The sequence below is a fragment of the Lynx canadensis genome, chromosome D3 (genome assembly GCF_007474595.2).
Source record: "Lynx canadensis isolate LIC74 chromosome D3, mLynCan4.pri.v2, whole genome shotgun sequence".
Taxonomy (NCBI): domain Eukaryota; kingdom Metazoa; phylum Chordata; class Mammalia; order Carnivora; family Felidae; genus Lynx; species Lynx canadensis.
The window spans coordinates 292,898-309,608 of record NC_044314.2 but is presented as its reverse complement, the minus strand read 5'-3'; the positions used below and the strand labels follow the sequence as shown (position 1 = coordinate 309,608).

At 57.5% G+C, this 16,711-nt stretch overlaps 1 protein-coding gene across 16 annotated transcripts in view; it reads left to right on the top strand.

The window, feature by feature from the left end:
- SLC66A2 (solute carrier family 66 member 2) overlaps positions 1–16,711 on the top strand; it is a 53,717-nt gene that overhangs the window by 11,707 nt on the left and 25,299 nt on the right. For 11 of the 16 annotated variants that reach the window (XM_030292544.1, XM_030292554.1, XM_030292549.1 and 8 more), the window contains one exon: positions 4,751–4,804. The exons of the other annotated variants lie outside the window; for them this stretch is intronic. In XM_030292544.1, the coding sequence (XP_030148404.1) occupies positions 4,751–4,804 (54 nt within the window). The remainder of the gene's footprint in view (positions 1–4,750; positions 4,805–16,711) is intronic. 16 annotated transcript variants of the gene reach the window in all.

The window sequence follows — 16,711 nt, the reverse complement described above, 5'->3', positions numbered from 1 at the left end:
AAAATAAAATAAAAGCTTAAATGTTTTACAGCTGTCTTTTATAAAGGTTTTTAATTTTGAAGGTCATCAGTTCAGCTCAGAAGTTAGGGTTAAAGAAACAACTGGAATTAAAGGAGAAAAAGCCGGTTGCTTATCAAATTAACACGTGATCTGTTATCTGATTATGAAGAGCAGTACCTGGTCATTGTCGACATTTTGGGGACGAGAGGAACGTGAAGTAAAAGCAAAGAGCTTTCCACCCAGCCGTCCAGAGGTGACATCGGGGGTTCCTTCCGTGCCCTCGCTCATACCCGGGGGAGGTCAGACTGGGCTGTGGGTCCGAGGGGGCCGGGCCCACAGGCTTCAGGGGGAGATCTCCAGAAGCTGCTGTGGACTCTCCGTGTGGCCGCACAGAGGGCGTGAGGTCCAAAGTGGCTTGCGTGTGCTGTATGTTTCCTTTTCGTCCCTCGTGTTTTTTCGTGGAGAACCTCGAACACACATGGAGTCGGGGAGAGCGTGTCCGAGCCCCCCCCCCCCCCCCCCCCCCAGTAATCACACCCGCCTCCAGCTGTCCCGAGACCCTGTTCACATCGCCTGCCTGCAGTTTTTGAAGCAAATCCCACACATAGTCTGTATATAGTTCATAACGGATCTCTAATAGATAAGGACTTGAAAAAGTATCCATAATACCATTTTCAGCCGTAAAAAAGTAATCCCTTAATTGTCAAAGACCCAGTATTTGTGTAAGTGTGCGGCTTCCTCCTCACTTCCCGATTCGGGGCTGGTTTCTGTCCGCGGGCCGCAGTCGAGGCGGCACGCCGAGGTCAGCCGCAGGTTCTCCCTGACGTCCCTTGTTCCTCGAAACGTGTCTGCTGTCTGCCCTGCACGTGGTGCCTGCTGTGCACCAGCCCTCCGTCTGTGGCCTGAGCGGTACACGCGGCGAGTGTGGGGATGCGGAATTGAGACCCCGGCCCTGCCGCCAAGCCACGCCTGCGTGTGGACCAGACTCCGCGGCTGCACGGAGGCGGCCCCGCCTGGCTTCTGCCACACCCCGTGGTGGCGCGTCGAGGCTTCCTGTCTCCGGGACGCCCTGTGAAACACGTTTTGAGAAGCTAATTGGATCCAGAGGTCTGGTCAGATCTAGGTCTGGCTCCTTTTTGCCGGACTGTTGTTTCTTCCACAAGGGGCACATCCCGTCACCTTGGCTGACTTTGGATGTGGGTGGTGGAGGGTGCCCCGTGCCTAAACCCATCAGTCGTGGGGCTGCAGAACACCGATGCCCCGTCAGCCTTCGCTCGGCTGTTAGCCACGGGGCTTCTCCAAAGAGGAACTTCCCTGGAAATGCTGTTCTAGCAGTGCAGTTATCCAGGGTGTAATTTATAAATTAAAGGCAGGTAATTGCTTCCTTCTCTTTATCTGCCAGTTCTCAGAATTGGTCCCTCACATCCTGCAGCTGCGTTCACGTTTGTTTTTCCACTCTTCCGAGTGTGTGGATGTGAACATATTTGATGTGTTCGCCTGATTGCCATTGTCGTGTCCCTTCAAGGCCCCGCGGACCCACCCATCTGCCAGCGGGAGCCTCTCCGGTCAGCTCTTGACTTTTCGGCAGAGACGAGTGGTCCCTCGGAGCCGTGTCCCTGGTGTGACAGGGTGCTCTGGGCGCGTCATCTTCTGTTCCTGCCCCAGACCTGGACTCGGCCGTTTCTCCCAGGAGCGCTTGTGGCACTGGGCTGTGGCATGTGGAGACCACGGTCTGGCCCCTGGGACAGCTGTGGATTGGGGGTGGGTTTTGGCTTTTTCAGTGGGTGGAGCTGGGAGATTCGTGGCAGATGAAATAGTTCAGGTGTGCGTGCTGACGCGCCCTGTGACCCTTCACCGAGCTCTTCGGTCGTGGCTCTGATCTTCCACGGGCCGAGAATGAAAGAGCCACTTGCTTTGTCCCTGCTCGCAGGGGTCTCGGTGAGGAGGCTCCTGGAACGCTGTTTTGTCGGGGGTCCCGGGATGACATGTTCTTACCGCCAGATGACGTGGCTTATCGGCTCTGGGAACGGTACCACCAGCGGCACACAGGGGCTCACTTGTTCCTTCTTCAAGAGAGAGCAATTGTCTGCGACTCAGTCACATTCACTCGACGTTTGCCCCAAGTCTCAACAGTCCGCTTCCAGAATGGAGGTGGCTGGGGAGGCGGGTGGGGGCACGGGGGGTGCTGCTCACGGAGACGGGGCTCTGTTGTGGGGGGCGGAAGTGTTCCAAGACTGCGGTGGTGGTCGTACAGGTCCGAACGTGCTAAAAACCACTTGATTGTACACGTTCAACGAGTGAATCCTTCATGATATGTGGTTATGTCTGCATTAAACTAAAAACTTGGGCGGGGAGGGTCACATTCCATTCCGACAATGAAAGCTGAGGACTCCCACCCCCACTCAGTACAATGTTTGTCTGTAAACCAGTCTGTATTTTCGAGGGCTTATTGATGTCCTTGGACGTGAGGCTACAAATCCTGAGCTGCCCTGTCCACAGCCACGACCCTGATGTAGGTCTTGTCTCTCCTTGCCTGGACCTCCGCCCGGTCCCCTGGTCTCTAGGGCATCGTGTGAGCCACCTGTGGCCATCGCCCCCCCCAACCCTCGCGCACTGCAGCGGCTCTCACACTGTGACAAAGCCCAGAAGCCCCTGGGAGCGGTTGATGGTCTGGCCTCTGGTCAGCTCACCGGCCCTCCCTCCTGCTGTCCCGTGGCATCCAGGACGGCCACTTCTGTCTGAGCTCGTCCCAGACTTCTGTCCCGTCAGGTTCTGTTCCAGTCTCTGTGGCTACTCCACAAGTAACCCCAGGCTTGGTGATTTGCAAGGACGCAGTGACGCTCACGAGTCTGGCTGGACAGCGACAGTGTGGTTGGCCATTTGCCGGGGCCCTGCCTCCCTCCCTCTTTCTGTGTCTTTCACCCTCTAGGTCCCTCCCTTTCTCTCAGTTGCTCCCGTGTTGGGGGTCTGCTGGGAGATCTTCACGTGGCCTTCTCTTGTGGCCTAAGCTTCCTAGCTTCGTCGCGGCATGGCAACCAGGTCGCAAGGGGAGCGTGAGAGGGAACCAGGTGGAAGCCGTGTCTGTGCTCTGGTCTTGGGAAGCATGCGTCGCTTCTGCAGAATGGAGTGGTCACAGGCCCCCCGTAATCAAGGGGCGAGGACATGCGCGCCGCCTCCGATGGGGACGATGTGGACACGTTGCTGAGGCTGTTTCTGGACCTCGGTGCCTGGAGTGGGTGTTCACAGATGCCTGAAAGTATGTGATTGTGGACGATGCCCCCTGGTCTCTCAGCCTGGGGACTGGCCCTCCTCCCGTCTGTCCTGCGCAGAGATGATTCTCTAAGGTGTAGGCCTGATCTCACTGCTTTCTAGCCGAGAAACCTTAGGTGGCTTGACTCTGTCCTCCGGAAAGTCTGACACAGGGCAGACCTCCCACCCTGACCCACATCCCCTACCAGCTGCTGCCTTTCCTTCCCCCATCATTGTGACCCGAGAGGCCCCCGGCCGCACTCTCCGGGCCTCCACCCTGGCCTTGCCCTGCTGCCTGGCATGTTTCCAGCTTGTGTGCCGGGCACGATCGGGCCCGAGGCGAGAGGGGAGACGGCATGGGTGTGTCTGAACTGCACCGGAGCCACGATGAGCGTCCCTCCCGCATCCCCTTCCTTCCCTCCCCTTCCACTTTGGGACCCTGATCTTTAGAGGAAGTGTCGGTGAGCAGTAAACTTGGCCTCAATCAAGAAACAGATGCAGGAAGCTGAGGAAGTCCAGCTGAGTCTGGCTATTCAGAGCCCAGCGGTTCCCGGAGGTGGTGCTGCTGGGTCAAGAAACCCTCAGGTGGGAGGGGCAGCGACTCCTGGTCAGCAGGGTCTGTGGGCATGTGCCGTCCCCAAGCCCACATAGCCAGTCTGGCATTTTCTTTTAGCCGTTTACTTGCAAAATGTCCATTTGTAGGCGGAGCCTGCCTCGCCTGGGGCGGATGACACACACCTGCCCCCCGTTCTGTGGCCAGGTCCAGTGCCTGCCTGAGTCTCACTCTTCCCACCGTGGAGGGACTCTGGCCGAGTCTTCAAGGGCCGCGGGCTGCGTCCTGGGCAGTGCGGAGCAGGGGGGGGGACTCGGGTGGGGCTGGGCTCCCTCCGAACGGAGGCCTCGCGTGCTTGTCTTGGGTGCTGTGGCGGGGCTCAGGGAGCGGTCAGGGTACCGCTGTACCCCCGATGTAACGGGCCGTCGCCTCTGAGCCGCACGCTTGGCCAGTTCACATGCTGCACTAGCTCCCTGTTCCCAGAGGGCATTTTGTTGAGTGTCCTCTGAAAACGGCTTTATCAGGCAGCCTTCTGAAGAGCTTTGACCTGGGACAGCTGTCTTGCAGTCAGAGCTTGTGTATGGACGAGCTCTTAGGGGCAATGGGGGTACCGCCTGCTGTCTCTGTCAGCAGAGCAGGCAAGCCGTGGGCTTTATGCCATCTCTGACCTTAGAAATTCAGTGAAAATGTGGTGACTTTTCGTTTTGGCCCGAGATTTCCTCCTCCTTCCCCGGGGACTTACATTGGAAGAGGGTAGGTTTGGAGGAAAATCACTCAGAAAGTAAACTTCCTCAAACTCAGACACCAAGATCTTGTCCTTCTTTTCCGGTGTTTCTTAAAAAAGGAAATGCAAAATGGACTGGGAGACACAGCCGCTTGCCCGTGTTAAAATCGGTCTGTTTTTCTCTTCTCTTCCTCCTTTCTGTTTTTCTCTCTTTTTAAATGTAGCTGCGGACACCCAGGATGAAGCAATCAAGCCCCCGCCCCGGCGGTCATATCTGGGTACGTACCACACCGCACGAGGCTGCCCGCCCGCTGGAGCCCCTGCTTCGTTCATTCTGTGCGGCTCTGTCCCCGCTCAGCCCTCACGGCCATGCTTGCCCCGCGCGTGCGCCTCATGGTACCAGCGCGCCCACGTCCCCAGCAAACTAACCAACACATGGCCTGCTACTGTTAAGCGTGAACTAGTTCCTAGAAACCTGCCCATTGTGTGTGTGTGAGTGTGAGAGAAAGAGGGAGGGAGGGTAGGAGAGAGGCGGGGACAAGGAGGTGGTCGGAGTTCAGGTTTCCGAACGCTTTTAAGTCTGTTCTTTTTGCTGCCGTGGCGAACGGAATTGTTTTCTTGATTTCATTTCGCATTGCATGTGGCTATCTCCTAGAAATAAAATAGATTTTCATACGTCGATCTCGTATCCTGCAGCTTCGTGCGTCTCGTTTATTGGTGCTGTTGGCTTCTTAGTGGATACTTTAGGACTTCTGTATGTAAGATTACATCCTCCGCAAATGGAGATACGCTTACTTGTTCCTTCCCAGTCTGGATACTTTTTCTTTTTCTTGCCTAATTACCCTAGAGTCCGAAATGGCTACAACGGTGAGCCTGGCCGAGCTGGTCTTGCTCCCGAGTTGAGCGAGACGGCATCCCTTCGCCACTACGTGTGATGTCAGCCGTGGGTTCTCACAGATGCCTCAGATTAGCGGAAGCAAGAACCTTTCTGTTCTGAGTTTGTTGTTTCGTTTGTTTGTTGTAGTCCTGAAACAACGTTGAAGTTTGTCTACTGCTTTTCTGTGTCTGTTGAGATGATCATGTGGTTTTTGTCCTTTATTCTACATTGACTGATTTTTGTATGTTGAACCAACATTGCATTCTTGGGATACGTCCCACCTGACCATGATGTGTAACCCTTTTTATAAGATGCTGGATTCTGTTTGCTAGTATTGTGTTAAAGATTTTTGTGTCCATGTTCACAAGAGATATTGGTGTGCGTGTGTGTGTGTGTGTGTGTGTGTGTGATGACTGTGGTTTTAAATTTTTTTTTTTCAACGTTTATTTATTTTTTGGGGGACAGAGAGAGACAGAGCATGAACGGGGGAGGGGCAGAGAGAGAGGGAGACACAGAATCGGAAACAGGCTCCAGGCTCCGAGCCATCAGCCCAGAGCCTGACGCGGGGCTCGAACTCACGGACCGCGAGATCGTGACCTGGCTGAAGTCGGACGCTTAACCGACTGCGCCACCCAGGCGCCCCGTGACTGTGGTTTTAATATCAGGACAGTACTGGCCTCGTAAGGCAGGTTGGGGATGGGAAGTGTTCCCTCCTCTTCCATTTTCAGTTGTGAAAAATTGGTACCAATTCTTTATTAATTAAAGTTTTTTGAGGTGTAATCGATACATGACATCACTTTCAGGTGTATGTTATTGGACGTTCGTATGTACTGCATATGTGGTGAAGTACGTTGTGAAATGCGTGTGTTGTACATAGTGAGTCTAGTTGACGTCAGTCATCTGACATGGTTACAAGATATTTTCTTCTTAGGATGAGGACTTTTTTTTTTTTTTTAATTTTTTTTTCAACGTTTTATTTTATTTTTGGGACAGAGAGAGACAGAGCATGAACGGGGGAGGGGCAGAGAGAGAGGGAGAGACAGAATCGGAAGCAGGCTCCAGAATCCGAGCCATCAGCCCAGAGCCCGACGCGGGGCTCGAACTCACGGACTGCGAGATCGTGACCTGGCTGAAGTCGGATGCTTAACCGACTGCGCCACCCAGGCGCCCCAGGATGAGGACTTTTAAGATCTACTCTCGCTAAGCCACTTTCAAATGTGCAACACAGTATTGTTTTTTGTTTGTTTGTTTTTTTAATGTTTATTTATTTTTGAGACAGAGAGAGACAGAGCATGAACAGGGGAGGGGCAGAGAGAGAGGGAGACACAGAATCTGAAACAGGCTCCAGGCTCTGAGCTGTCAGCACAGAGCCCGACGCGGGACTCGAACTCACGGACCGCGAGATCATGACCTGAGCCGAAGTCAGACGCTTAACCGACTGAGCCACCCAGGCGCCCCACAGTATTGTTAACTGTAGGCACATTTCTGTAAATTACATCCCCCTGGCTTATTTTGTAACTGGAAGCTTGTACCTTTTGACCACCTTCGCCCATTTTACCATCCTGAACCCCCCACCTCTGGCAACCGCCGGTCTGTTCTCTGCGTCCGTGGGCTTATCGTGGCTTTGTTTTGTTGTTGTTGTTGTTAGAGTTCCACATATAAATAAGCTCATATGGTATTTTTGTCTTTTTCTGTCTGACTTCTTTCACTGACAATGCCCTCAAGGTCCCTCCTTGTTCCAGTGGCAGAACTTCCTTCTTTTTTCTGGCCGAATAATATTCCACCGTACATATTTACATCACATCTTCTTAACCGACTGAGCCACCCAGGCGCCCCCACACCACATCTTCTTTATCCATTCACCTGTTGGTGGACGCTTGGGCTGCACCCACATCTAGGCTACCGTAAATAATGCTGCTGTAAACACAGGGGTGCACACATCGTTTTGAATTATTGTTCTTGTTTTCTTTGGATAAATACCTAGTAGTGGAATTGCTGGGTCATGTGGAGTTCTAGTTTTAATTTTTTTAAGTTTATTTATTTATTTGGTGGGGGGCATGCAGAGAGACAGAGAGAGACAGAGAGAGAGAGAGAATCCCAAGAAGGTTCCTCACTGTCAGCACAGAGCCCGACATGGGGCTCAACCCCATGAACTGTGAGATCATGACCTGAGCTGAAATCAAGAGTTGGACGCTCAACTGACCTGGCCACCCAGGCACCCCTGCCCTCCTTTATCCTTTACGATTGATTTCCTTTAGTTCTTTGAACATATTCATAATAACTGTTTTGAAGTCAATTCTGCTAAGTCTGGTAGCTGTTCCCTTTCAAAAGCAATTTTGTTTTTTATTTTCTTTTTCTTTTTCTTCTGTGTGCGGGCCCCTTTCCCATTTCTTTGCATTTCTCAATGTTTTGTTGAAAACTGTATTGCAAAATACTGTAGCAACTCTAGTTACTGATCTCTGACCCTGGCTGCGGGGAGGCTTGTTGGCTAATTTGTTAGTGACCTGGCTGGATGAGCGCTGTCTCTGCACCTCTCCTCCCCCAGGTGAGGCTGTGGTTGGTTGAGGCACTTGGTCCCCTCCAAGCCTCTGGGTGATCTGCCCCCACTGCTGTCACACTCACCTGTTAGCTCCTCTAATGGCTAGCTGATTGCTCTGTTGGTTTTGATGACACGCTGGGGCGTGCACAGGTCTGGTCCAGTTGAGGCCAGGCAGGGGGTCAGGGGGCGTCTTGAGGGCAGTCTTTGAGAACTGCTGTGTCCCCAGGACGACCCTCCTTGGCTGTTCGTGTCTGGTAAACGTCGACCGGGTCTCTGTTTCCCTTGTTGCCATAGTGGAGCTTCCAGCTTCCTGTAATTGCTCAGGTACCAGATTCCTCACTGTTCCGTCAGCGCCCTGAGGCTTGAACTTGTTCGTACTGTGTTCTGAGCAGAGGTTCTCCCTTTCGGGAGAGCTGCAGAACTGGCTGTTGTCACACCCCCCGCTTCCGGGACAGAACCTCTGAACCCCTGCTCTGGCGCCCGTGCTGGGGCGGCGTGCTGCTCCTCCCACCGTGGGACCCGTAAGCCCCGTGAGCTGGGTCAGGACGGTGCTCTCTGCTGGCTGTGCCCGGGGTGGAGTGTCCGTCCCGGTGGGCAGGGAGCCCTGACTTGTCTGCCCTTCTTGCCAGGAGGAGAGCGGGAGCCCAGCCGGAGGTGAGAAGCGTCTGTGCCCGCACTGGGAGCTCTGGCCGCCCCACCCGGGGTGGAGCTTTCGTCACGCGGGGTCATGTCTCAAACCCTCTTTTCTTTTTTTTTTTTTTTTTTTTTTTTAATTTTTTTTTTCAATGTTTATTTATTTTTGGGACAGAGAGAGACAGAGCATGAACGGGGGAGGGGCAGAGAGAGAGGGAGACACAGAATCGGAAACAGGCTCCAGGCTCTGAGCCATCAGCCCAGAGCCCGACGCGGGGCTCGAACTCACAGACCGCGAGATCGTGACCTGGCTGAAGTCGGACGCTTAACCGACTGCGCCACCCAGGCGCCCCTCAAACCCTCTTTTCTTAAGTAGATGTTTCTTCGTTGCTGTACAGCCATAGGACACTTTCCAGAGATTGTCAATGGTGGTGTTTTAGAGTTCACAGCGGTTCTCTTATTCTGCCGGGGAGAGCGTCTGCAGAGACCCTCACGTCGCCACTCTGTCCCATTCACTGGGTTACCCGACTGGAGCCCTGGCAGCCGGGATTACACGGGATGTTTCGGGCCAGGAGAGCACGGTCTGTTTTTATTTGGAGCTTCCCTGAAGGCTGGACTCGGGGCCTGGCCGCTTCTTGGTTGGTTTCGTGTTCATGTGAATAGGACATGTCCTCCGTTGAGTTTTTAGAGGTAGCCTTCAAACTGTAATTGTAAGTGAGGGTGCTGTTTTGACTTGGGGTAAAACTACGTCCCCGTCCCTCTGTGTCAAGGCCTCCCTTGCTCTTTCCGCCGAGTCCAGGGTGCTTGTGTGGAGAGTCACTGCTCAAGCACTTGTCTGCGGGACCGTTGGCCGGGGTGACCGGCCTCCTGCTGGACTGTTGGTGCAGGGCACGGGGCCTCAGCCTGTGGCCTCTTGTCCAGTGTAGGATGCCCACTAACCAGAAATTAGCAGCAAAAGAAAGAGCCAGAAATGCAGTGGGATAAAAGGAAAAGGCTGCTGCAGTTGAGGGGTGCCAGAAAGGCCAGCCCGTCACGGAACCCAAGACGGGCTCACCTCTGCTGGGGGGTCAGCCACGAGGACGTGATGGGCTTACTCTCTGAGAGCATTTTTCAGTGAGGGCCGGTGCTCCGGCTCACTGCTCAGTCGTGCTCAGCTCCCTCGGGTGGGTTGGGGCCTCTGGATCCCTGGATCTGTGTCTCACAGCAGCGGCCCGCTGGTCCCCTGGCCCGCCTGGTGGGGGTGGGTGTGGGCGGATGGGGCAAAGGTGGCTCGGTACAGTGAACCCCGGCTCTGAAGGCTGACGAGGGCGTTTGCAGTCCTACAGCCAGATGGCGCTGTTGTCTCTCTAACCCTGTTTCCCTGTCCAGGCAGAGTGGTTGCAAGCCACCTCCTCCCCTGCCCTGTGGCTTCCCTCCTGCACAGCAGGAGCCCCACAGCCCCTGTCCTGAGCTTTCTCTGGTGGCCCCACAGGCGCCACATGCCCCCCCCCCCCAGAGCCTGGCGTCCCCCTATTCCTTGTTGGAGTGTGAGCTCGGGGACGTGGGGTCGTAGGTCAGGGCTGTGTCCCTGTGTCCCTGGATTGAGCGGGCACTCGGCAGGGTCACAGAGACAAGCACAGGTGCTTGGGCAGGGGCGGGGGACGGGGAGCTTCCAGGGGAGCAGTGTGGTGAGAGCTGAGTGTCACTTTGACCCGGGGTGGTTTTGTTTTCACGGAGAGTTGATTTTTAAATATTTAAAACTTTTTTGAGAGACCGTAGAGTTAAGGTGGGAATCTGGTAGTGTGTTTTCGAGCTGTTGGAGAACAAGTTGCTGACTCGGTGCTTGGTGACACCCACGTCCTCCAGTGTTCCCTCTGGAAGGCAGGACCTGTGCCTCCATGGCCACAGCGCGGCCTGGTCCCGCGAGCCTGGCGCCTGCGGCCTCACCACGCCAGAGCTGCCCTCGCCGTTGGCCGTCCGCTCCCAGGGCTCAGTTCCGGACCTTTGTCCTGGGGGTCCTGGGGCAGCTTGGCTGAAGGTCCCCCGTGCTTCCAGTGCTGGGGGCCACGCGGCGCCGTTCCGCCGGCCCCCACGCCTCTGCGGGTGGTTTGTACCCGTTGGGGGACACTTTGAAAGGATGTAAAGAGCCCGTTCCCCCTCAGTCTTTCATCCTGTTCCCGTGTGTGACGGCCACGACAGGGACGCATGGCCTTGTGCCTCATTCACTGGCCAAACCCCGTGTCTGGTTGGCCTGCTGCTGGGTCCCCACGTCCCGTCACCTCAGGGTGCCGCGGTGTGTCCGGTGATCTGGACTCTGCTAGTGGGGAGCCGGCTGGGAGGGGGCCCGAGGGAGCGGGGACCTGAGTGCAGGGAGAGGCCTGGGCTGGCCCCGAGCCCCACCAGTTTCTGTTCTCTTCATCAGAAAGTGGGGATGGGCAGGTCCCCTGCTGGGCTCGGTGGGGTGGGAGGTTGGCGAGCTTTTAACCTCAGGAAGCAGCACAGCACGACTGCCATTGGATGGAGCCACGAGGGGTGAAGGCCACCTGCCGCCTGGGAAGTGGCCCCTGGCCGCGGGGATTTTGTTCGGTAGACTTTGTTTTTAAACGTAGCTGATGTTCAGTGCTCAGTAGGTGCCAGACGCTGTTTTAAGTCTTTTACGGGAAATCGGTCGTTTAATTTTCATGCTGGCCTGTGCACAGTGTGCTGTGATTCCCCCATTTTACAGGCACAGAGAGGTTGGATCGCTAGCCAGGAAGGCACACAGCAGTAAGAGGCGGGCTGGGGCCCCAGAGCCATGTTCACAGCAGGACCACGCGTCCATTCCCCCCCCTCCCCCCCTTCGCTGGCAGCCTTGTGTGTGTTTGCTCCTGGGTCACCCTGGGGCCCTGCACTCTCCGATGGGTGGGCTCTCACCATAGGTGCAGCCCCCCCCCCCCCCCGTCTGCATGTTACTTCTGCCCTCGGTGGTTCTCCTGCCGGCTGTGCCCCCTTCCCGCTCCCGCGGGGACCCCAGCCTGTGGACCCCGGCCTGCCGCACACACCGGGGCAGAAGCCGTGCAGTGTGGAGCCACAGCCTGTCTGCGGGATGGGGGCGGGGGGTTGTGTGCCCAGGCGCGGGGGACACCGATGGACCAGGCAGTGTGAGGGCCCACAGAGTGACCGCGACAAGTGGGGCGCTCGGCTCTGTTCCTGGCGCCCACCGCGTGCAGCGTGTTGTCTCTGTGGCTGCTGTACGAGGCCCTCTGGGAACCTGCCTTCCCCCCTTGGGCAATGGCCCTGCTCGCTCTGTAGCTGCCTGCCACGCGGGATCAGGGTGTCCTGTCCTGTAGGACAGAGCTAGCAGCCCCGGCCCGCCCAGCAGCTTAGCCCTGGCTGGCCCGCTTTACTTTGTCACCGTGTGTGTCGCGGACCCTGGGAGCGCCCCTGTCCCCTGGAGGGCAGCCCTCCATTCACAGCCTCCCCTTGGTTTGTGGGCATCTGGGGGCAGGGGCCGGGGAGGCCGGGAGCTGGGGTCCGGGACCGGCCACGGTGGCGAGAGCCCCCAGCACTGCCCGTGCCGCTCGGGGCACGTGGGGGTCTTTTGAACGTGGCTCGTGTGGAGAGCCCGTGGCTGTGTGGTTCGCAAGACTTTCTCCAACAGCTTCTGGTTGTGGTTGTGGCCTCTGGTGCTGGGCCTCCCTCCACCTGCGGCGCCCAGGCCTGAACCTTGGGCCCCCATGGTCTCTTGCAGTGTTTTTCCAGCAGGAAGGACTTTGCCTGCACCGGCGGGGACAGGCCACACGGGGGTGCTGGCGGGCTTCGAGGTCTGGGAGGCGCAGGGACTGCTCCAGGTTACGTAACTGTTCCGTCATTAATGGGGTCTGCGATGGAGCCCTAAGAGATGACCCGAGAGGGCGGGGGTCTCCTCCTCAGGGAAGGCTGGGGTCTCTGCTGCTCTCGTTCCCTGGGGTGGAATGAGACAGCTGATGAGGCACTGGTTCTCTCAGCAGCCTGACCACCAGCTGCCTCCCTGGGGTCAGGCCACAAGCTGCGGGGCTGCACTTGGCCTTGGTCCCTGCCTGGCCAGGCCCTCTGTGACCCCACGAGGCCCGGGGCTGTGTGGAGGGGCACCCGGCTCCCTCGGTGGCACGCTGGCTTTCCTCAGCCCTTGGCTGAGAGACAGGAGGTGAAGCTGCATTGGCAGGATCCCGTGACAGCACGTGGTCTCTGGGCCACCGTGGAGTCCCTCAGCCATGCGGAGGCCGGTGGCTGCCCCTGCCCCACCGGGGCACAGAGGAGGGGCCCCCTGCCCCAGTGGGGGTGCAGAGGAGGGGCCCCCTGCCCCGGCGGGGATGCAGAGGAGGGGTCCCCTGCCCTGACGGGGATGCAGAGGAGGGGCCCCCTGCCCTGGTGGGGGCGCAGAGGAGGGTCCCCTGCCCCAGTGGGGATGCAGAGGAGGGTCCCCTGCCCCAGTGGGGGTGCAGAGGAGGGGCCCCCTGCCCTGGTGGGGGCGCAGAGGAGAGTCCCCTGCCCCAGTGGGGATGCAGAGGAGGGTCCCCTGCCCCAGTGGGGGTGCAGAGGAGGGGCCCCCTGCCCCGCCGGGACACAGAGGAGGGGCCCCCTGCCCCAGTGGGGATACAGAGGAGGGTCCCCTGCCCCAGTAGGGGTGCAGAGGAGGGGTCCCCTGCCCTGACGGGGACGCAGAGGAGGGGCCCCCTGCCCCGGCGGGGATGCAGAGGAGGGGTCCCCTGCCCTGACGGGGATGCAGAGGAGGGGCCCCCTGCCCTGGTGGGGGCGCAGAGGAGAGTCCCCTGCCCCAGTGGGGATACAGAGGAGGGTCCCCTGCCCCAGTAGGGGTGCAGAGGAGGGGTCCCCTGCCCCGACGGGGACGCAGAGGAGGGGCCCCCTGCCCCGGTGGGGATGCAGAGGAGGGGTCCCCTGCCCTGACGGGGATGCAGAGGAGGGGCCCCCTGCCCTGGTGGGGGCGCAGAGGAGGGTCCCCTGCCCCAGTGGGGATGCAGAGGAGGGTCCCCTGCCCCAACGAGGGTGCAGAGAGGGGCCCCCTGCCCTGGTGGGGACGCAGAGGAGCCCCCCCCCCCCGCAGTTTGTTCAGTGGGAACTCCCACGGCAGCTGTAACAACCTCCTTTTCTCTGTGAAATGTGTCTTCGTGATCTGAGAGTGGAGTTAGTGCATGGAGGTTGAAGAAGGGGGTCTGTTATTTAAAAAACGTCTCCATGTACAGTTTACATACAAGAAAATGCTCCCTTCTAGGTGCGCATGCCCATCAGGGTAGTCACTGGGGGCACTAGAAGGGGGTTTTGTTTGGTCGGTGGGGGTGGTCCCTGGCGCCTGCCCCTCCCGTGTGCCGTGAGCCGTGTCTGCCCCTGGGGAGTGTAGACCGCGGGAGCCAGATGCTGTTCCTGGTTTCTCGTCGTTGGAGGAGCATCGGGGCAACTCCTGCTTCTATCGGCCAGTGAAGTGTTGGGATTCGAGGTTCTTGGGGTCCCATCCAGCTCGAGGGACTGTAATTCCCATGTGGTGGGTCAGAGGGCCCAGGGCCAGAAGGACACTGACCGGCCTCCTCGTCCTTGTGCTGGGCCCACTGGACCCTGTGGTGAGGGAGATGAGGTGCCATACCGCACACACACCTGTGCCGGTGCCCAGGGCCCCCTGGGTCCCTCTGAGACCGCGGCCTCCTGGCCGAGCACCTGTGTGCATGTCTCGGGAAGAAGGCGTGTGGGTGGCTTCACCACGAGGGCTGCCGAGGGTGGGCCGAGCTCGTTCTGTGCCCGTGGGTCTTAATTACCAGACGGCGTGACCTCATGGGGCGGCGTGGCATCCTGAGGCGCTGTGAGGTTAGGCCCTCGTCTCAAGGTCACACAGCTGGGGTGTGTGCATGCCCGATGCTGGCGTGGTGTCAGCACTTGTGAGGGACTGGCCGTGGCCCCAGCAGCAGGGGCTCCTCCCCGGAACACCTTTTCACTGGAGCTGGCTGTGTGCGACCCTGGCTGTTCCCTGGGGACGTGGCCAGGTCTGTAGGCCTGCCCGGGGGGCTGTGGCGAGGAGAGGGCACCCGTGTAAAGGACTTGCCCGGTGAGGAAGAGGAAGGGGTCGGTAGAAAGGGCTAGAGTTTGCTCTTTGGAAAACTTCACGGGTTCAGGGTCAGCAGAGGGGAAAAGGAGCTGGGGGATTCCTTCCACCTCTCGTACTGTCTGCGGCTCGTGTGGCCACTGCACGGGGCAGGCTCCTCTGGGCCAGCTGTGGTCACCTCGGCCAAGGCGATGCTTCCATCATCAGGGTGACCGTCCGGGCTGCGGAGGGAGTCCACTCCCGCAGTCAGAACAGAACTGACTCTAATTCTGGAGCCCTCGGCTGTAAAAAATAGCTTCTGTGCCTTCTCACACCACACTTGATGGATGGTGGTTAGAGTCAGTCCCTGGGAAGCCTTCTCTAACCTGATCTCCTGCCTCAGGGGAGGCCAGTAGAGACAGGGGGCTGGGGACAGAGGGGGTACTAGGGACAGAGGGGGCACTGGGAGACAGAGAGGGAGGCTGGGGACAAGGAGGGGGCTGGGGGACAGAGGACTGGGGTCAGGGGGGAAAGTGAAGACAGATGTGGTGAGGCTGGTGATGGGGGGGGCTTGGGTCTGTCTGAGCTGGCCTTGGGGGAGGGGCTGCCTGGGTGAGGGTAGGGAGGTGGTCTGGTGTGGCTGAAGCGTGTAGTGTGTGGGGCATGTGGGGTGGGGGTGTGACAGTTGAGGGAAGGCTTTACCACTCAGCCTGTCTTCTGGGGGGGGGTCCACTGGGGGCTTGTGAGGCAGTTAGTGTCACCACGGCCCCTTCGGGCTCCGGTGGGAAACAGCTTCCGGGTACAGCTGTCTGTTCGCATCTGGAGCCAGAGCCAGCATTGCGGTGTTTTTCCTGCACTTTCCTCCTGACTCACGAGCTTCCTCAAAGTGCCTGCTCTTTTCACGTGCGGCTTGCTCAGCATCCTCTTAGAAAGACCAGATCTCTTTCGTCGCCTTTGGAGCATCAGAACGCCAGCGGGTGAGAAATCGGGTCCCTGTGCCCATCAGGACGCCGTCTTCTGGTGCAGATTCCCTGTCCGCGTTCTCCAGACGGTGAACCTGGAGGGGGTGAGGCTGAATGGGAACCCTCGTGGGCTGCGGGCAAGGAAGGGGTCAGTCTGCCAACCCAGGGAAGCCACTGCCCTGACAGGTAGGGACTTCCAGACGTTTAAGTAATGAGGAATCCCTCGTGGCTATCAGCCGTTCTCCGAGCAGCAGTTAAGGGGCGGGGAGGGCTGACCGTGGCTGGGAGGAGGCTGGCCTGTCCCTCGCCCTGCACACATCTGTTCAGCGCTAAACTCCTTGCTTTCAAGTCTTGTCTAGAAAACACCCTGTGGGACCTAACGCATCCCATCTTGGTCGGTGTGCAGGTTGTGAAAATGCTGAGGGGGTGTGACTCGGGTTGGCCCTCCCGTGTCCTGTCCCAGCGCCTGGAGCGCGGGCTCCTTACCCGCACCTCTCCCGGGACACTCACTGCAGGTGCAGGGGTCACCTCGGGGGCTCCTTTTTTTTCTCAACTTTTTTTTTTTTTATTTTTATTTTTGGGACAGAGAGAGACAGAGCATGAATGGGGGAGGGGCAGAGAGAGAGGGAGACACAGAATCGGAAACATCGGGGGCTCCTTTTGAAGAGTGGGGCTGCCTTCCCCTGTGCCCGGGTACAGCACCTGTTTTTCCTGAGAGGGAAGCCAGAACTCTCTTTAAGTTTATTTTAAAATTTATTTTAGTATTTATTAATGAAATTGTGTGGACATAGGAATCTCTCAGAAGTGTAGAAAAAGTTTGGTTCTATCTGACACAGATCAGGAATCTGTACTTTTTAAAAAGCATCTTCTGTGTTCCTCATTGCAAATCTCATTTCATGCTTTCTGTATTTACCCAGTATTATCCTCGGCTGACATTTTTGCTTATCTAGTTCCCACTTTTCTCTCCCTACCGCTTGGTTTAATTCACTGCAATGTATCAGTTACACCTGATGGGTGCATGGGTTGCTGAATTTATTTTAAATGATCCAGGATACAAAGGACAGCACCTTATACTTGAAGTTTAAAAGAAGTATTTTAACTCCAGCATTAGAAAATATACTTACTAACATGGCTGTTTATATCTGT